This window comes from Esox lucius, chromosome 9 (assembly GCF_011004845.1).
Source record: "Esox lucius isolate fEsoLuc1 chromosome 9, fEsoLuc1.pri, whole genome shotgun sequence".
Lineage (NCBI taxonomy): Eukaryota > Metazoa > Chordata > Actinopteri > Esociformes > Esocidae > Esox > Esox lucius.
Window position 1 is genome coordinate 6,028,664 of NC_047577.1, and position 21,109 is coordinate 6,049,772.

At 42.1% G+C, this 21,109-nt stretch overlaps 1 protein-coding gene and 1 pseudogene across 8 annotated transcripts; both read left to right on the forward strand.

The window, feature by feature from the left end:
- Positions 1 to 3,237: 3,237 nt before the first annotated feature.
- Positions 3,238 to 12,984, forward strand: LOC117594908 (NACHT, LRR and PYD domains-containing protein 12-like). 8 transcript variants are annotated; one of them, XM_034294440.1, is made up of 12 exons: positions 3,238 to 3,742; positions 5,083 to 5,636; positions 5,826 to 5,878; positions 5,957 to 6,205; positions 6,344 to 6,376; positions 6,498 to 8,286; positions 9,286 to 9,498; positions 9,635 to 9,808; positions 9,925 to 10,098; positions 10,414 to 10,587; positions 10,841 to 10,890; positions 11,060 to 12,984. In XM_034294440.1, the coding sequence occupies exons 3-12, from the start codon at positions 5,854 to 5,856 to the stop codon at positions 11,647 to 11,649; spliced, it is 3,471 nt and encodes a 1,156-aa protein (XP_034150331.1). In that variant the 5' UTR covers positions 3,238 to 3,742; positions 5,083 to 5,636; positions 5,826 to 5,853; the 3' UTR covers positions 11,650 to 12,984. The 8 variants fall into 8 exon arrangements, with proteins under 8 accessions (XP_034150331.1, XP_034150332.1, XP_034150336.1 ...); XM_034294441.1 differs by having other exon boundaries at positions 5,127 to 5,636; XM_034294442.1 differs by lacking the exon at positions 3,238 to 3,742 and having other exon boundaries at positions 3,761 to 5,275; positions 5,495 to 5,636.
- Positions 12,985 to 15,835: 2,851 nt separating this feature from the next.
- On the forward strand, positions 15,836 to 19,401 carry LOC117594918 (annotated as a pseudogene).
- Positions 19,402 to 21,109: the final 1,708 nt, after the last annotated feature.

Genomic DNA, 21,109 nt, shown 5'->3' on the forward strand with positions numbered 1-21,109 from the left:
GACGGGGGGGTCCGGTAAAAACATCTTAAGATCTCTATTCAAAGTGTATTGACATTTATAAATGTGTGGCCAAATTTGTAAATGTGTACATACACTCACCTAAAGGATTATTAGGAACACCTGTTCAATTTCTCATTAATTCAATTATCTAATCAAGCAATCACATGGCAGTTGCTTCAATGCATTTAGGGGTGTGGTCCTGGTCAAGACAATCTCCTGAACTCCAAACTGAATGTCAGAATGGGAAAGAAAGGTGATTTAAGCAATTTTGAGCGTGGCATGGTTGTTGGTGCCAGCCGGGCCGGTCTGAGTATTTCACAATCTGCTCAGTTACTGGGATTTTCACGCACAACCATTTCTAGGGTTTACAAAGAATGGTGTGAAAAGGGAAAAACATCCAGTATGCGGCAGTCCTGTGGGCGAAAATGCCTTGTTGATGCTAGAGGTCAGAGGAGAATGGGCCGACTGATTCAAGCTCATAGAAGAGCAAATTTGACTGAAATAACCACTCGTTACAACCAAGGTATGCAGCAAAGCATTTGTGAAGCCACAACACGCACAACCTTGAGGTGGATGGGCTACAACAGCAGAAGATCCCACCGGGTACCACTCATCTCCACTACAAATAGGAAAAAGAGGCTACAATTTGCACGAGCTCACCAAAATTGGACAGTTGAAGACTGGAAGAATGTTGCCTGGTCTGATGAGTCTCGATTTCTGTTGAGACATTCAGATGGTAGAGTCAGAATTTGCGGTAAACAGAATGAGAACATGGATCCATCATGCCTTGTTACCACTGTGCAAGCTGGTGGTGGTGGTGTAATGGTGTGGGGGATGTTTTCTTGGCACACTTTAGGCCCCTTAGTGCCAATTGGGCATTGTTTCAATGCCACGGCCTACCTGAGAATTGTTTCTGACCATGTCCATCCCTTTATGACCACCATGTACCCATCCTCTGATGGCTACTTCCAGCAGGATAATGCACCATGTCACAAAGCTCAAATCATTTCAAATTGGTTTCTTGAACATGGCAATGAGTTCACTGTACTAAAATGGCCCCCACAGTCACCAGATCTCAACCCAATAGAGAATCTTTGGGATGTGGTGGAACGGGTGTGCATCCCACAAATCTCCATCAACTGCAAGATGCTATCCTATCAATATAAGCCAACATTTCTAAAGAATGCTTTCAGCACCTTGTTGAATCAATGCCACGTAGAATTAAGGCAGTTCTGAAGGCGAAAGGGGGTCAAACACAGTATTAGTATGGTGTTCCTAATAATCCTTTAGGTGAGTGTAGATGTGTAAATGTGTAAACCAATCTGTAAAGGCGTACATAGATCTGTAAATGTGTGAACCAATCTGTAATGGCGTATACGGACAAATCATCAGTTACAACTCGGGCCTCTCAATACCTTCTCTTTTTATATATGTGACTTTTGCTACACTTCTACTGCAGCAGAGATCTGCAAATGCGTGTGGAGATTTGTATGTTTTGCCAGCAGGCGGTGGTAGCAAGCACTGATTTTAAGCGTGAAATACTGATGGGCGGGTAACGTTGTGGTTTAAAGAATATGGAGATAGAATTGCTTCTAAATTATTGCATACGGGCAGATCACAATTTACAAATGTATATTACAATGCGTAAAAAGAAAATATTTACAAATTTACAAATGAATGTAGCATCCACAAACAAATGTCTCATGATCTGTAAAGATTTGAATATATGCAACATTATTTTGTCCATGAAACAACTTTTGAGTCAATAGTCAAATTACTTTTGGTCCCTTGAAAACACCAAAGCTGTAACTCCTAAACCCTTCATTTAATTTGGATGTGAATACTCTCAAATTAAACCTGTGGGACTGCACTTGAACCCATATTTGTTATTTATTTATACTGTAACTTGAAAATATTTTGATAAATAGCAAAAATAACAACACTTGTGTCAGTGTCCAATTACTTCCAGACATAACTGTAGCTTTGCCTATACTTTGCAGAGTCCCTAAAAACAGACCTTAACTGTGGTATATAGCCTACTATAAACCCTGCATACTGTAAATGTCATTAGGTCGTATTTTAAACAACGTAACCACACGGCAGGGTTCTTGCACCATTTTTAAAGTCAAATTCAATGCTTTTTAAAATCTTTTGACTTGACCAAAAACTTTTCTAAACAATTCTTTCATGAGATTGTTTAATGAGTCCTACTTGAGTGTAAGTTTTTGTAACAGTGTATCAAACCTACACGTGTCTTGTTGCATTGCCATCAGAACAGCAGAAGAAAGCTATTTTTAAGTAAAATATCTTTGTTTTTCACAATTATTAAGTTGCTCCTTCATGGTAATGTCTTTATTAGGAGTGAATAGAGACTTACAAAAACATATATTTCTCCATTTCAACCATCAGTCGTTTGCCGTAGCATCCAACTTTTACCATAGCAAGGTTGTGTCAGCCGCCCTGTGGCATCTTCCAAAAAAACATCAGTCTAGAAGATAAGCTGACGAAAGTAATGCCAGAAGCCCAAACAGCTGAAACAAACATAAGCTGCTAATCTGCTAATTTTACCTACATAATAGGCCAATATTAGTTACCATTGTGAATTTTTAATTATACACCAACCCACTCTCTTCCCTTTGCGTAGGCTACATATAACACGGGTTCACACTTCACAATTTCGTGCTATGCATACGCCAAAGTCCTTTTTTGCGTGCAGTGCAGACGCCATCTCCTCCCATTAAGAACTATGGTGAATAAATGCGATATTAAAGTTTTACCTTTACCCTTTGACGTTCTTTCATGAAAAAAGTAAATCTACGGCTTTTACAAATATCCATGTCCTATTAAATTATTTACGTTTAAGTAAATTATTTAATTTGCTCTGTGTTTTCCTAATGGTTGGTTTAAAGAAGGGATTCAAGAGGTTACTAATAGGAAAACTTGTAAAACATTACTTCATTCAATATGTGAAAATATTGAACAAATACCTTATAAAGCCCCATCTATTAAAGGCTTCATAATAACCTACACTTATATTAACAATATATACAGTATATGCTCATGGGTCAGGATTGTATTCCTATAACCTGTCTCTTTTTTGGATGTTACATTCATTTGTAAATTGTATTTTCTGTTTACACATTGTAATATACATTTGTTAATTGTGATCTGCACATTTGCAATAATGATTACGCAGTTCTATCTCCATAAACTCTCTTCATATTACAACCAATGCACGTGTTCTCCACAAGTCTAATCAGTGGTGTCAGGAGGCTGCATGTCATTACTCGTCAAAGAACATCTAAGTCTGTGTAAGGTTTGCGTGAAGACACGTTTGACCTCCGTTAGTCGGAATGGAAATTGTTTATTTCTGTTTACGTTTAAGACACAATCACAGAGAGGTCGTACCCGTTTGACAAACAAGACACAGGAAACATTGCTGTATTATCCAGCATACGGAAAATTTATTCAGTTTTCAGTGAACGATAGACTTACTGGCCTTTAAAACAGAACAGTGCGCCTTTAAAAGTTTAACATGGAGACGTATCATTACAGGAAGTGGCATGCTTACCAGAGTCACGGAGTCAACTTCCACCAATGCCAGTTTCAAGTCTACTGTAGATAAATGAGTCGTTGAAGCCTCCTTTAGCTGGATTACTAATGTACCACTTATCATGTTTCCTTACCTGTCAGATTAGTTTTGGATTATCAAACGGATTACAGCGGATCCTTCCAAACTCTGGTGAGATGCATCGATTTGTTCTTTATTGTTTGTTCCTAAAGAGAGTAAAGAGAAATTAAATTATAAAGGGAAAATGAAAGAAAACTAAGCCAATTCCTAGTTCTTATATGTTGGCATATTTAGAAAATGCACGTGTGCTTGTTTTTTTTTACATGAACACAATTGTGTGAACTGTGTAGAATTTTTGCAACCAGACAATTACCAAGTGATTTCACTTGCTGTTGTTTGACGACAGATAATCGTGTTTTACTGACAGTGGAAGGAACGGTGCTACCGCTCCATTTGCCAACGACACCTTGTTAACAAACAGGGAGAAAATGACGTCCGTTTTACACCACAGACTGAACAGGACATACCGTTCAGGGGACTGATGATGCTTTGCTCCATTGTGGTGTTGCATGCTCCGTTCTAATGCTGACATTCCTGGTGTCTAAAGATCGAGTAGTTAAAACCGTATACGGCCTTTAAAAGGAACATGGATTTTATTTCTCGAAGAACACAACTTATCAGTGCATCGTGAACTTTGGCCCAGCTGTCTCGCATCAAGTCCTTTATCTCGAACACGAGTGAAAAGAAGATTAGGTTTTGTCTTTCCTGACTAACTAAAATGTTATAAATGACAATACGGCAGGTAGGATGGTATGGCGGACAGTTCAAGATAAGTTAACGTATTCATAATCGGATTAAATGATTAAAGATAAAGTGAGATGCTTTCAGTAGTTTCCTGCTTCTTCGTTTTTGCGTTACAAGACGCACACACACAGGCACCATGTCTGCAGTATAAATAGGGGTTTGAATGGGCCCCTTAGTCACATCCTGTTTTAGAACCAGTAAAATCAGGTGGAGAAGAAAGTGAAAGTAAAAGTATGAAGCTGAAGAAAGTACACACAGTGCTACATGAGAAATGCTTTTTCTTTTTGGTTTCAAGTAGAAACATTTGTTTCTCTGTTGAATCCAGGTTTTAATGTGGAACCAAAAACTGTCCATCCACAGGGACAGCCGAAGAACCATTATGAAACCTAAGAGTGTACAGTCTCACACAACAAGGTTTAATTTTGGACCAAAACATTTTTTCCTGCTTGCTTCATTATGGGACACCTATAAGTTTACACTCTATAAGTTAACAATCTAGTTTGAAATGGACTTGTTTGGTTGACAACCAGATGCATTTATTTATTATTATTATTTTTCTAACCTTAATGGTGCCATGTATTAAACAAAAGTAATTCAAAAAGAGTCATATATTATGGTATTATCTAAACTGACGATGAATAGTGTTTAGCTAAAACTATAATAAAGCATATGCAAATATAAAGTGTGATTTTTGCACTGGTTGCCAGGGAGCAATCCATGGATAAGGTCTGTCTGGTTCTTCCTGGAACAGCACAGGTGGTTATCTGGCTGCTTCTTCCTGGAACAGCGCCGGTGGTTGTCAGGATGCTTCTTCCTGGAACAGCGCAGGTGGTTATCTGGCTGCTTCTTCCTGGAACAGCGCAGGTGGTTATCTGGCTGCTTCTTCCTGGAACAGCGCATGTGGTTGTCTGGCTGGTTCTTGATAAGGAACATTTGTTTGTATTCAGAGAAGTCTGTTTAAATCAGCCCAAACTGATTCCATCAGCAGTGCCTAAGCCTTTTGCACCTTACTGTACATTTTATATATATATATTTATATAATATTTTTATTTAATTATTATTTATTTGGATCGGAGATTGGAACAATGATTAAATGGGTTTAATGTGTTCAATCATGAGGTTCAAGACTGTTGGGACAAAGATAGGGAGCAAATCATCGATAAGGAGACAAGAGGAGAACAATCCTACTGTCTCCAGAGGAGGAAGCACACTGAGGGGAGAAGAGAAAAATAATCCTACTGTTTCCAGTGGAAGAAACTGGGTGAGGAGAGAGGAGGAGGACAGCGAAGAGTGTCACACTTTCTTGTCACTCTAAAGAGTGAAGCAGCAAACCTTGTCCAATGTGAGACAGTTATTTGGGTTTCTTTGTTGCAGTACCAGTCTGCAGACACAGGGGGCGATGTTACCAGTCTCCATTATGTCCAATGTGTGTTTATGTTCATTTTCACAGACCCACACTGTCTTACGATTCCAATGAGATGGAGGAGAGATCAGAGGAAACAGGTTAGTACAGCTGTTATTGTACATCCTCTTCTCTATTCTAGATGTTCAGTAATTAATCTGTCTTCTTCTCTATTCTAGATGCTGAGTTTGTGGACGTATTCAGGGCCAAGCTGATTCAAAAGGTTACCATGGTAATGGCCATAGCGGATGACCTGCTCCAGATGGGTATGATCCATAGAGAGATGTATGATACAATCAGAGACACCAAGCCCAGTCAGAACCAGATGAGGGAGCTGTACAAAGTCTTAAACACAGGTGGAATTAAAGTCAAATCAGCCTTCTACAAGATCCTCCAGGAGAAAGAGCCTTGTTTACTCCAGGAGTTAGGTAAGTCAGCTCTGTCTCTCTCTGTCTCTCTCTAACACCCCCCCCCCCCCCCCCCCAGCAGGAGACGGTGGCAGCAATGCTACCCACAGACACACTCTCTGGAATGAAAAAGTAATTTATGTTCATCTTATATTCCAGGTGGATTTACTAGGAGCCCTGGGAAGAGGAAAGGTATATTAGCTAAGAATATTATAACACAATGTACACTGTTACATACACACAAATAATACACACACACACATTTGTACTTTTACTAACTGAAGTTTTGAAAATGTGTTCTTCTTTCCGGTAGATGCCATCACACAGAAAGTTAAAAGGAAACATAAAGCCAGTCTGAAGGAGAAGTTTATTTTCCTGTATGAAGGCACTGCAGATGAACCAACTCGCCTTGACAGCATTTACACCCAGCTCTACATCACCCAGGGAGAGAGTGACGGGGTTAATAAACAACACGAGGTTAGACAGATTGAAAATACATCTAGGAGAAGAAACACATCAGACACTCCCATCAACTGTACTGACATCTTCAAACCCTCACCTGGAGAGAAGAGTGAAGAGGAGAGACCCATCAGAACTGTCATGACAAAGGGCATCGCTGGAATCGGAAAAACAGTCTCAGTGCAGAAGTTCATCCTGAACTGGGCAGAGGGGAGAGCCAATCAGGATTTGGATTTTATATTTGTGCTTCCTTTTAGAGAGCTGAATTTGGTTCAAGATGATCAATACTCTCTGAAAGGAATTTTTAATTATTTTCACCCTGAACTTGAAGAGATAAAAGATGCACACAGATATGCTGAATGTAAAGTCATGGTCATCTTTGACGGTCTTGATGAAAGCAGACTTCCATTAGCATTTGATAAGAATAAGAAACTGAGGGATGTAAATGAGACATCATCAGTTGACAGGTTGATCACAAACCTCATTGATGGAAATCTACTCCCCAAAGCTTTCATATGGATAACCTCCAGACCAGCAGCAACCAATCAGATCCATCGTAAGTACATCAGCAAGGTGACAGAAGTACGAGGGTTCAGTGACAAACAGAAAGAAGAATACTTTGAGAAGAAAGTCAAGGATGAAAACCAGGCTAGGAGAATCATCTTACACATGAAGACATCAAGAAGCCTCCACATCATGTGTCACATACCAGTCTTCTGTTGGATTACTGCCAGGGTTCTTCAGCACATGATGACTGAAGGAAAGAGTGGAGACATCACAACTCTGACTGAGATGTACACTCACCTCACACTCATTCAGACAAATCTGAAAAGCATGAAGTACAATGGCACAACTGAGGATGATTTGGACACAATCACAGAAACAAACAAGGAAATAATTCTCAAACTGTCACAACTGGCATTTAAACAGCTGGTGATGGGAAACATCATATTCTATAGGAGGGACCTGGAAGAATGTGGGATTGATGTCACTGAAGCTTTGGTGTATTCTGGGTTTTGCACAGAAATCCTGAAAGAAGAGAGAGTGTTACATAAGAGGAAGGTCTACTGCTTTGTTCACCTGAGCTTCCAGGAGTTCCTTGCTGCTCTTTATGTTTTCCACTGCTGTGTGACCAAGAACATCAAGGACCTGAAGTGTTTCATTGAAGATGTGTCTTCAGAACTGCCCTTTAATGAGCTGCTGAATATGATAGTGGATAAAACATTGGAGAGTGAGAATGGACACCTGGACCTGTTCCTCCGCTTCCTTGTTGGCATCACACTGGAGTCCAACCAGAGCCTGTTACAAGACCTACTGCCCCAGACAGAGATCAGCTCAGAGACTGTTGATGAAATAAAGAAATACCTCAGGAAGCCGAATGTAGAGCAAGTCTCACCAGAGAGGTACATCAATCTACTAATCTGTTTGACTGAGATGAAAGATGAATCAGTGCATGAGGACATTGACAAGTTCCTGAAGTCAAGAAACCAAACAGAGCAACTGTCAGATACACACTTCTCAGCACTGGCCAACGCACTGCTGATGTCAAAGGGTGTGCTGGATGAGATTGACCTGAGGACATACAACTGGTCACCTGAGTTTGCGAGACTGGTCCCAGCTGTCAAGAAATGCAGAAATGCAGTGTAAGTAATATCAGAATGTCACGCTCAGATGTATCACAAATTAATGAATTGTTTTGTTTTTATTTACTTTTATCCCAAGACTTTTCCACTGCTGAATGATGTTTTAAATTTTTTTGGCACTTTGATGATGATGATGATGATGATGATGATGATGATGACGGTCATGCATGATAACAATTGAAGTTGTTAAAAACAACAAAATGTACTCATTTACAAGCCTCTTCAAAATAAAAACACACAAAGATTATGTAAACATAGAGAGAAACAAGAAACCAGGCAAGCCTAGTCCAGGCTAGTTCCCATAACGTAGCTATTCAAGGTTGTAGCCAGCGAGGTTTTTGTCTATCCTGAACAAATCCAAATTCAGGGTTAGAGAGGTGGGGGGGCGTGGTACAGGGTTAGGGGGGGGTGGGGCGTGGGTACAGGGTTAGGGGGGGGGGGGGGCGCGGTACAGGGTTAGAGAGGTGGGGGGGCGCGGTACAGGGTTAGAGAGGTGGGGGGGCGCGGTACAGGGTTAGAGAGGTGGGGGGGGCGCGGTACAGGGTTAGGGGGGGCGTGGTACAGGTTTAGAGAGGTGGGGGGGCGTGGTACAGGGTTAGAGAGGTGGGGGGGCGCGGTACAGGGTTAGGGGGGGGCGTGGTACAGGTTTAGAGAGGTGGAGGGGCGTGGTACAGGGTTAGAGAGGTGGGGGGGCGTGGTACAGGGTTAGAGAGGTGGGGGGGCGCGGTACAGGGTTAGGGGGGGGGCGTGGTACAGGTTTAGAGAGGTGGAGGGGCGTGGTACAGGGTTAGAGAGGTGGGGGGGGCGTGGTACAGGGTTAGAGAGGTGGGGGGGCGTGGTACAGGGTTAGGGGGGGGGGGGCGTGGTACAGGGTGGGGGGGGGGGGCGTGTCTGTGGGTAGCGTTGCTGGGGGGGGTGTTAGAGAGAGGGAGAGACAGTCGAAGAGAGTTTTACCCTGACCTGCCTGTTGTGATCATGATGTTTTCTCTGTTTCTACAGACTGGTTGGCTATGAACTATGTAAGGAGGACCATGAAACGCTAGCCTCCATTCTCCAATCAGAAGACTCACACCTGAGAGAACTGCACCTGAATTACAGAGTTTCTGCTGATCGTAACAACGACGTGGATGATTATGATGATGAGGAAGAGGTCCGTCTGACTGTTCTCTGTGCTGCTCTGAAACATCCACACTGTAAACTGGAGACACTGAGGTTGGTAGCATTGAAGACATCTTGACATCTTAAAAACATGAAGGATTTATCATTCCTCGAAAGTTTGTTTATTAATGTCTCCCTGACCTGCACTACATCACACTCTGAATGACTGACATTGTCTCTGTTTTAACAGACTGGGTAACTTCAGACTCTCTGAGGTGGACTGTAGATCACTGGCATCTGTTCTCCAATCAGAAAACTCACCTCTGAGAGAACTGGACCTGAGGAACTGTCTGATGCTGCCTGGTGATAGTAGTGAACTCTTTATGGCTCTGAAAAATCCACACTGTAAACTACAGACTCTGAGGTTAGTATTGTATTTTGGGAGATTTCCTAACATGACAAAAACATAGATTGTTTGACTGTTTGTTAAGGACTAATAGCACTCACATTTTTGAATGTTACAATATTTTTCCAATTTAGGCTGAGTAGGTGTTATCTGACAGAGAGATGTTGTGAAGCGTTGGCCTCAGTTCTCAGTTCAAACTCCTGTCATCTGAAAGAGTTGGACCTGAGTCACAATGACCTCCTGGATTCTGGAGTGAAGCTGCTCTCTGTGGAACTGAGACATCATTACTGTAAAGTGGAAAAACTAAGGTTGGTAGTATAAACATACAGAAGCTGTTCAAGAAAATATATTGGGTCAAACTGTTAGCAGCCAGTTTGTCAATGTTAAAAATAAGTTTTTCATATGTGTTACTAGATCTTAATGAAACATGTATTTAGTCTGTTTTGCCTGCAAAAACTATTTGAATAGGATTCTCTGTGTTTCCTACATCATTACAGTACTAATGGTCCATCACAGTGACTGGACGACAATACAGGAAATTGAAGAAAAATGGGTTCAACCTCAGTTCTCACCACCAGAGGGCAGCAGTCCTGTTGTTAAATCATGATGACTTCTCTCTGCAGGCTGTCATTCTGTAGAGTCACAGAGGAAGGCTGTGCTTCTCTGGCTTCAGCTCTGAGGTCAAATCCCTCCCACCTGAGAGAACTGGACCTGAGCTTCAATCACCCAGGAGACTGTGGAGTGAGGCTGCTCTCTGGTAGACTGGAGGATCCTGACTGTAGACTGGAGAAACTAAAGTTAGTAAACTTACTGTTAAAATATGATCTTTATAAATGTACATTAAATCCTCTCTTGTTTGTTCAGCATCCTGCATCACAATGTAGCTGAACACATGTAGAATGCCAAACTGTTTTGTTTTCTTGATGTTGTAACTGATTGGGATCCATCAGTAGTGATAAGATCTCTTTGTCCCCTTTCAGATTACATCAGATTACATTAGATTTAATACAGGCTGTGTCCCCACTCTGTGTTCCTCTGTCTCTCCCACAGTGTGGACCATAATGAAGAGATCTGGGTGAACCCAAAGCTGATGAAGAAATGTACGTGTTAGTTTGAATGAATCAGTTTATTGGACATTATTTACTAACAACATTTTTCTTAAACTGAAATAGCATAAAGTAAATGGACTAAACCCCAGACACACACACTGCCCACCCCACATTCTCCACACACATCATTCTGTCTTCTAACCCGTCCTCTTGTCTGCAGATTACTGTGATCTCACTCTGGACCAAAACTCTGCAAACAAAACCCTCTATCTGTCTGGGGAGAACAGAAAGGTGGAGAAGCTAGAAGGTGACCTGCTGTATCCTGATCACCCAGACAGATTTGACCCTTTGACCTATGTGTTGTGTAGAGAGGGTCTGACAGGTCGCTGTTACTGGGAGTTGGAGAGGAGAGGGACGGCTCACATCGCAGTGACATATAAAGGCATCAGAAGAAAGGGCCAATTTATGGTCAGTAGGTTTGGATTCAATGACAAGTCGTGGAATCTGATGTGTGAGGAGGGTTATTACACCACCTCCCACAACAGGGAACATTCTTATATACCTGCTCCTCACCTCATCCATCCTCCTCAACCCCAGAGTGACCAGACCTCCTCTCCTCCAACCAGAATAGGAGTGTTTCTGGACTGGTCGGCCGGCACCCTGTCCTTCTATGAGGTCCACTCTGACACAATGACCCACCTGTACACATTCCACACCACATTCACTGAGCCCCTCTACCCAGGGTTTGGGCTTTGGGAGGAGGGTGATTCAGTGACCCTGTGTCAGGTAGAGTGTCAGGGGGGTGTTTAGAGGCCGTGTAACTCCTAATTTACCCCGATGATGTTCTCTAATAAAGATATCGATCCTCATCTGATGGAATTCCGTATATATGCTGGCTTCTAGGGCCAGACGTCTCCAGTGCCACTTGCCAGAGTAATGCCCTCATGTTGAATACTGTGTTGTGGTTTGCAATATTTTGCCAGTGGACATTTCATGTGTTCCATCTGTGATGCTGAACATTTGAGCAAGAATTCTGTAGGCTGTGCTGTGCAGTTCGCAAGCATGCTTTTTATGCCATCGCAATTGCTTTATACAGAACACATTTTTCCATAGGAATCCCGAGTGTAATTGGTGCGATTGACAGTAGGCATATCCCCATTAGAGCCCCCATGGGAGAACATGGGGGGGGGGTTTATGTGAATAGAAAAGTCAGCTACCGTTGCTGAACGCTTAATCACCCGCCAAGTGCCGTTTAACACCACTTTAGGCAATCAGTTTGTCAAACCTGACTTTCCTTGATAACCCAGAGTTAAATCTGAGTAGGTTGAACTCCCTTCGTAGTACACCCCTCTGTGTCATTATGGGTGTTGTTTCCGTTTTCTTGTTGAAATGTTTAGTTTTTTAAAGTAGTGATTTTTGCCGAACCATGAAAGCGGAGCCGGCCAAGAAGAGCGAATGGCCCTTAGGGGGTGACTGGCTGACAACCTATTGATAAATTGTGTCGTGGTTGTAATGTATTTATATTTAATTTCCCAACTCCCTCTGAGTCACTTTTTATGGACAATAAAATATTTTCTTTTTCTTTGAACAATTTTCCATCAAGATTATATTCATATGATATCTTGAGGGCAAGCTGATAAACAAGACATATTATTTCACAGCCTTTTCATATTTTATCCAGGGTGCCCACAATTCTGGTGGGCACTGTATGTCTCAACTTCATAAATTAGCTATTCTAGTGGATTCACAAGCTCCAACCACCAAACAGCCGTCCCCCAAATTCTTTTTAGCATGTAGGAGTGATGTCACTATCTTTAGTCTTGACAGATTGAGGGTCAGTGACTGTAGCACACTATTCCTATAGCACACTATTCCTATAGCACTCTATTCCTATAGCACACCACTGCTTTAATGGTCAGGATGGGGGCACTACTTAGTGAATAGTGTGCCATTTGGGACTGAGTTTGGATGAGAAGTAACATTTAATGTCTCAGTCTCAGCAGTTTATTTAATGTATTGCTGATGACACTTGGCTATTGTTCAATGCCTAACCCATATGGAAAATTAATATAATGGAATAAAAAACAACATATCAAATTAATAGTTTTTGGAAAAATACATGCCTATTTTGAGTTTGATGCCAGCGACACATTTAAAAATAATTGGAACAGGCCCATGTTTACCACTGTGTTGCATCAGCTCTTCTTTTAACAGCACTCTGTAAGCGTTTGAGAACTGAGGAGACCAACTGATCTACATTTGAAAGTGAAATATATTCATCTTCTTGCTTGATACAGGACTTCAGTGCCACAACAGTTGTGGGTGTCCTTTGTTGTATTTTTCATTTCATAATGTGCCAAAGGCATTTAATGGGGGACAGTTCTGGACTGCAGGCAGGCCAGTTTAGCACCCAGACTCACTGTGGAGCCATGTTTTTGGAAGCACACAGATACTTTTCTCTGTCTGAGGGGACCAGACTGGTGGAAGAGAACGTGTTACAGGAGCGTCTGCTTCCTGATCACCCGGAGACATTTGAATCCTGGACTCAGGTGCTGTGTAGAGAGGGTCTGACCGGACCCTGTTACTGGTCGCTGTTCCATCCTCTTTCATCAATCCCCTCCATTTCCTTCTCCCTCCCCCACCCCACCCTCCCTCCCTCCGTCCCCCACCCCACCCTTTTTAATGTATTTATTTATTCATTCTGTGTTTTCTATCTTATTTCCTTTGTTCATGTGCTTGTATGGTTTGAATTGCCTTTATGTATATCATGCTTTGGAATAGACAAATAAACTTGTTTTACCAGGCTTTCCTATGTCACTCAAGCCTATAGTATCAATATACTTGGAGATCATACTAGGTCATAATCATTTCAGTGGCTGGCATCTTGATATATAACAAATTAACTATTGAGAATATAAATAAACCAGTGGTTCTGGGTCGAGCAGTTATCATAATGATGGCAGAGCTTGCTCGTCTGGAGGACTTCGGCTCTGGGCTGAGACGCAAAAGTGTTCCGTAACTGCTGATTTTGTCATTGAGATTGACATGGTTAATTAGCCGTTTTAGGCTATAATTTATGCTGAAAGCTGTTAATTAATAAGTTGATGATTGCCACACCCACATAAATTATAGTTGTGTCATAATTAAATAAGGACAGGTGCAGCGCATTCTCGTGTCCACTGGTTCCATGAACACTTCCATGAATCACAGTTTGAATCTGAGATCATTTCTGAGAAGGTTTCATGAGAAGTGTCTCTGACCCACGTGTCTGAGGGAACAGAGTTGGATTGGCCAGGGTTAAAGGTCACGGCTGACTGAACATCACGTTGAAAAGGAGAAAAGTTGGCATGTGTTGTCAAACCTTGTTCTGAAACGGTCGTGGGGGCAGCAGTCTAAGCAGAGATGCCCAGACTTCCCTCTCCCCAGACACTTCCTCCAGCTCTTCCGGGGGGACACCGAGGCGTTCCCAGGCCAGCCGGGAGACATAGTCCCTCCAGCGTGTCCTAGGTCTTCCCCGGGGTCTCCTCCCGGTGGGACGGGACCGGAACACCTTCCCAGGAAGGCGTTCCGGAGGCATTCTGAAACAGATGCCCAAGCCACCTCAGCTGACCCCTCTCGATGTGGAGGAGCAGCGGCTCTACTCTGAGCTCCTCCCGGGTGACCGAGCTTCTCACCCTATCTCTAAGGGATCGCCCAGCCACCCTGCGGAGAAAGCTCATTTCGGCCGCCTGTATCCGGGATCTTGTCCTTTCGGTCATGACCCAAAGCTCATGACCATAGGTGAGAGTAGGAACGTAGATTGACCGGTAAATCGAGAGCTTCGCCTTGCGGCTCAGCTCTTTCTTCACCACGACAGACCGATACATCAACCGCATTTCTGCAGAAGCTGCACCGATCCGTCTGTCAATCTCCTTCCTTCCCTCACTCGTGAACAAGACCCCTAGATACTTAAACTCCTCCACTTGAGGCAGGCACTCTCCACCAACCTGAAGTGGGCAAGCCACCCTTTTCCGACTGAGGACCATGGCCTCGGATTTGGAGGTACTGATTTTCATCCCCACCGCTTCACACTCGGCTGCAAACCGTCCAAGTGCATGCTGAAGGTCCTGGTTAGAAGGGGCCAACACAACAACATCATCCGCAAAGAGCAGAGACGAAATCGTGTGGTCCCCAAACCTGACACCCTCCGGCCCCTGGCTGCGCCTAGAAATTCTGTCCATAAAAATTACGAACAGAACCGGTGACAAAGGGCAGCCCTGCCGGAGTCCAACATGCACAGGGAACAAGTCTGACTTACTGCCGGCAATGCGGACCAAGCTCCTGCTTCGGTCGTACAGGGACCTGACAGCCCTTAGCAAAGGACCCAGGACCCCATATTCCCCAAGCACCCTCCACAGGATGCTGCGAGGGACACAGTCGAATGCTTTCTCCAAATCCACAAAACACACGTGGATTGGTTGGGCAAACTCCCATGAACCCTCCAACACCCCGTAGAGGGTATAGAGCTGGTCCAGTGTTCCACGGCCCGGACGAAAACCACACTGTTCCTCCTGAATCCGAGGTTCTACTATCGGCCGTATTCTCCTCTCCAGAACCCTGGCATAGACTTTCCCGGGGAGGCTGAGAAGTGTGATCCCCCTATAGTTGGAACACACCCTCCGGTCCCCCTTCTTAAAAAGAGGGACCACCACCCCGGTCTGCCATCCCAGAGGCACTGTCCCCGACTGTGGGATGTTGCACAGGCGTGTCAGCCAAGACAGCCCCACAACATCCAGAGACTTGAGGTACTCTGGGCGGATCGTAGATCACTGGCATCTGTTCTCCAATCAGAAAACTCACCTCTGAGAGAACTGGACCTGAGGAACTGGATGCTGTCTAATGATAGGAGTGAACTCTTTACAGCTCTGAAAAATCCACACTTTACACTACAGACACTGAGGTTAGTATGGTATTTTGGGAGACTTCCTTACATGACAAAAACAGATTGTTTCACTGATTGTTAAGGACTAAAAGCACATTTTTGCATGTTACAATATATTTCCAATTTAGGCTGAATAGATGTTGTCTGACAGAGAGATGTTGTGAAGCGTTGGCCTCAACTCTTAGTTCAAACTCCTCTCATCTGAAAGAGTTGGACCTGAGTCACAATGACCTGCTGGACTCTGGGGTGATGCTGCTCTCTGTGGGACTGAGACATCATTACTGTAAAGTGGAAAAACTATGGTTGGTAGTTGAAACATACAGAAGCTGTTCAAGAAAAGTATTATCAATGTTACAGCAACCAGTTTGTCAGCATAACCAATTATAAAATTACTCTTTTTCATATGTCTTACTAGATTTTAGTGAAACATGTATTTAGGTTGTCTTGCCTGCTAAAACTATTTCAATAGGATCCTTAATTAGCTGTTTGTTTCCTACATCAGTACAGTACTAATGGTCCATTACAGTGACTGGAATAAAAAACAGGAAATTGAAGAAAAATGGTTTCAATCTCAGCTCTCACCACCAGAGGGCAGCAGTCCTGTTGTTAAATCATGATGACTTCTCTCTGCAGGCTGTCATTCTGTAGAGTCACAGAGGAAGGCTGTGCTTCTCTGGCTTCAGCTCTGAGGTCAAATCCCTCCCACCTGAGAGAACTGGACCTCAGCTTCAATCACCTAGGAGACTGTGGAGTGAGGCTGCTCTCTGAATGACTGGAAGATCCTGACTGTAGACTGGAGAAACTGAAGTTAGTACACTTACTGTAAAAACTATGATCTGTTTAAATGTACATTAAGTACTCTCTTATTTGTATAGGATCATGCATCACATTGAAGTTGAAAACAATCAGTTTTTTTCTTGATGTTGTAACTGATTGGGATCCATCAGGTCCTAAATAGGATCTCTTATTTTGTCTCCTTTTAGGATTTGACTTGACTTAATGCAGGCTGTGTCACCAGAATGTGTTCCTCTGTTTCTTCCACAGTGTGGACCATAATGAAGAGTTCTGGGCGAAACCACAGCTTATGAAGAAATGTAAGTGTGTTAGTTTTAAGGAATCCGTTTATTGGAAAATATTTACTAACAAACCTATTATTAAACTGAAACAGCATAAAGTAAATGGACTAAACCCCAGATACACACACTGCCCCCCCACCACCCCACTGTCTCCACACACATTGTAAATGGCCATTAAACTGAATTTGAACCAAATGTTACCAAATAACCTTTTATTTGTTTATATTTTGGTTGACTCACTGAATAATTAATGTGGACACTGTATTCTTATTTATTTTACAAGAGTGTTTAGATTTTCTACTTCTCACACCTTTATTTTAGGTTGTCTAAAATAAATAAAGTGCAGCGGCGTAGTGTGCACGCGGGTGCTTTTTCTCTACATGAAGTGGCCTGATTAACATTACCTGAGAGGAGAAATTAATGTTCTGTTACACGCTGTGCAAACGTAGAAAAGGTTTAGTTCTAACTCTCAGCTCCTGGCTGATGAAGGGCACAAGGTACAGTTTGAACTTTATTTGGTGTGGTAAACTTTGAGAAACTTTTAAGTGTTTGATATCAATTTACTCAAAAGCTGTTAGCTAACGTTTAGTGTGTCGTTGGCATAGGTTTTGAATATCAGCGATGACAATTTAATTTGCTAATGTTGTTATGCATAATGTGTGTAATTAATTTAGTTCACATTGCACTCATGGGAGTTGTAATTAAAAACAATATTATTCAGTCTTGCTACAGTACAGTAAAACAATGTTATTATATTAGCCTGTATATTAGAATGTGTATTTATTATTACACTATATATGGTGTAGGCCAATTAGATTGCACAGGTGCATTCTGTGGTTTTATGTTTATGGGTATTTACATGCAATAAGTATGTCTGAAGTTTGTCTGTTTCGTTCATACAGCTCTTACAGTGTTTCATGGAAATTAAATATATATAAACATCAGTTCCTGAGAGTGAATTGCATCTGTTCAGCTGGGAATGCTACATACATCATTCTCTGTCCTCTAACTGGTCCTCTCATCTGCAGATTACTGTCATCTCACTCTGGACCCAAAGACAGCAAACAGAAAACTCATCCTGTCTGAGGGGAACAGAAGGGCAGAGTTTGTGAAAGAGGAGCAGCCGTATCCTGATCTCCCAGACAGATTTGAGTGCTGGACACAGGTGTTGTGTAGAGAGGGTCTGATTGGACGCTGTTACTGGGATGTGGAGTGGAGTGGGACGGCTGATATAGCAGCATCATATAAAGGCATCAGAAGAAAGGGAAGATGTTTTGACTGTCTGTTTGGATTCGGTGACAAGTCGTGGAACATTGTGTCTTCGGATTATTACATCACCTGCCACAATAGGGAACGTACTTATATACCTGCTCCTCACCTCATCCATCCTCCTCAACCCCAGAGACACCAGACCTCCTCTCCTCCACCCAGAATAGGAGTGTTTCTGGACTGGTCGGCCGGCACCCTGTCCTTCTATGAGGTCCACTCTGACACAATGACCCACCTGTACACATTCCACACCACATTCACTGAGCCCCTCTACCCAGGGATTGGGTTTGAGTTCAATTCTAATGCAATGACCCTGTGTCAGGTAGAGTGATATTCTGTGTCCTGGAGGAATCCCTGGGTCTCCATGGTAACAGTCACAGTGTTCTAACCAACCAGGTGACATGATGGGTGTTGTTAACAGTTTCTTGTTGAAATGTTTTATTTCTTTAAAGTTGTGATTTTTTGCCAGAACGCGTAAGCAGAGCCAGCCATGAAGAGTGAATGTCGCGTACTGTGTGAGTGGGTTATGGGGCCATTATTGTAGCAAAACTATTTGCAAATGTGTGGAGACTTGTGTAACTGTATCTATATACTTGTGTGCGTAGTCAGATTTGTAATGTGTAAAAGAATCTCTAAATGTGTATCGAGTTTTGTGAATGTGTACAGGAATCTGCAAATGTGTATTCAGATTCTGTGTGAGCATAATCAGAATTGTATGTGTAAAAACATCTCAAGATCTGTATTCAGAGTTGTGTTTATAAATGTGTGGCCAAATCTGTAAATGCGTACATGGATCTGTAAATGTCTAGACCAATCTGTAAAGGCCTCTCAATTCGTTGTCTTTTTTTATACGTGACTTTTGCTACACTTCTGCCGCAGCAGAGATTTGCAAATGCGTGTGGAGATTTGCATGTTTTGCCACCAGGTGGCGGTAGCACGCACTGATTTTAAGCGTGACATACTGATGGCCTTGTAACGTAGTGGTTTAAAGAATATGGAGATAGAAATGCTTCTAAATTATTGCATACTGGCAGATCACAATGTATAAATGTATATTACAATGTGTAAACAGAAAATACACTTTACAAATGAATGTAGCATCCACAAAGAAATGTCTCATGATCTGCAAGAATTTGAATATATGAAACATTATTTTGTCCATGAAACCGCTTTTGAGTCAATAGTCAAATTACTTTTGGTCCCTTGAAAACACCAAAGCTGTAACTCCTAAACCCTTCATTCAATTTGGATGTGAATACTCTCAAATTATTGTTGAGGGACTACACTTGAAGCCATATTTGTTATTTATTTATACTGTAACTAGAAAATATTTTGATAAACAGCCAAAATAACAACACTTGTGTCAGTGTCCAATTATTTCCAGACATAACTGTAGCTTTGCCTATACTTTGCAGAGTGCCTAAAAACAGACCTTAACTGTGGTATATAGCCTACTATAAACCCTGCATACTGTAAATGTCATTAGGTCGTATTTTAAACAACGTAACCACACGGCAGGGTTCTTGCACCATTTTTAAAGTCAAATTCAATGCTTTTTAAGACCTTATTAAGACCTTAACAAATATAAGGCCCAAAAAATGTCTAATTCTTTAATGAGATAATTTAATGAGTACTTCTTTATTGTAAGTTTTTGTAACAGTGTATCAAACCTAAACGTGTCTTGTTGCATTGCCATCAGAAGAGCGGAAGAACACAATTTTTTAGTAAAATATCTTTGTTTTTCACAATTATTAAGTTGCTCCTTCATGGTAATGTCTTTATTAGGAGTGAATTGAGACTTACAAAAACCTATATTTCTCCATTTCAACCATCAGTCGTTTGCCGTCCATCATCCAACTTTTACCATAGCAAGGTTGTGTCAGCCGCCCTGTGGCATCTTCCAAAAAAAACATCAGTCTAGAAAATAGGCTGACGAAAGTAATGCCAGAAGCCCAAAGAGCTGAAACAAACATATGCTGCAAATCTGCAAATTTTACCTACATAATAGGCCAATATTAGTTACCATTATGAATTTTTTATTAATACACCCAATCTTTCTCATTTCAATTCGCAAGAACGAATGAACGTGCGTGACGGCGGTCAAGAATTGAACCTCAGTGTTTTGTAAAGCTTGGATGGTGCCACTGGACGTGACGCAATGCAAGTGGTGTAGCAGCGTTCAAAGGGGGCGTTACTAAAGGTTTGACAGCTGAGGGCAGCGCTGAACGCTCGATTAACTTTTTGGCTCACCTGCCAAGGGGACTGGTAGAAGAAAAAAATCCACTAGCCAAGCATATTTTTTACTGTCCGAAATAATAAATTCACTTTTTGTGTCACAGAGAACAACTCATCACCAGAGCCTCAGCATCATACCTTAACCAGCATCATACCTTAACCAGCCTCTTGAAACTGTCTCACTACTCTCTGGGCCACTGTCTTCCAACTCCCTCAGCCTGCTCCTCCTCCAGATTCTCTACCCCAGCTTCAGTCACTGGCTCACTACTTTACAATCCATTTCCCAAAACGAAACACTTACTTGTACTGTATAAAGCAGTTATGGGGTTATTCAAATTAATGTGATATTATTACTTTCTATTTAACAGTATATTGAAATGTTTTGTCAGTGAATTGTTTAAGTTTGTCACCTTGCTAACGTAGTTTCCATTCGTAGCCTCTAACTCTGAAAGGTGAAGAATTATAACATTTTGCCTTTTTCCTTGGTTTTACAGGCAAAATATGAACCTATTATCCTAGCTACATGTCCAATTATTCACAAAACTAAAACGCAGGCGGCAGCATTCCCATAGCAAACTTTTAAACCTATAGACAACGCAGCTTATAGACACTGTAAAGTTTTCAGTCTGGTAGATTACTCTTGCTTCAAATATCCTTACCGCTTCAATATTACAGTACAGAAACGATTATCTTACTACGGCGCTGGTTAGTAGATACCAGACGATTCTGCCCAAGATCTGAAGAACCAGTTTGTCAAGACCAGGGTGTC

Bases quoted from the DNA above. Each gene is read 5' to 3' on its own strand.
- LOC117594908 (XM_034294439.1), top strand. From the start codon at position 5,800: ATGTGTGTTTATGTTCATTTTCACAGACCCACACTGTCTTACGATTCC. The intron at 9,809-9,924 runs GTTAGTATTGTA...TTTCCAATTTAG, and splicing joins TGTAAACTACAGACTCTGAG to GCTGAGTAGGTGTTATCTGA. The intron at 10,891-11,059 runs GTACGTGTTAGT...TCTTGTCTGCAG, and splicing joins CCCAAAGCTGATGAAGAAAT to ATTACTGTGATCTCACTCTG.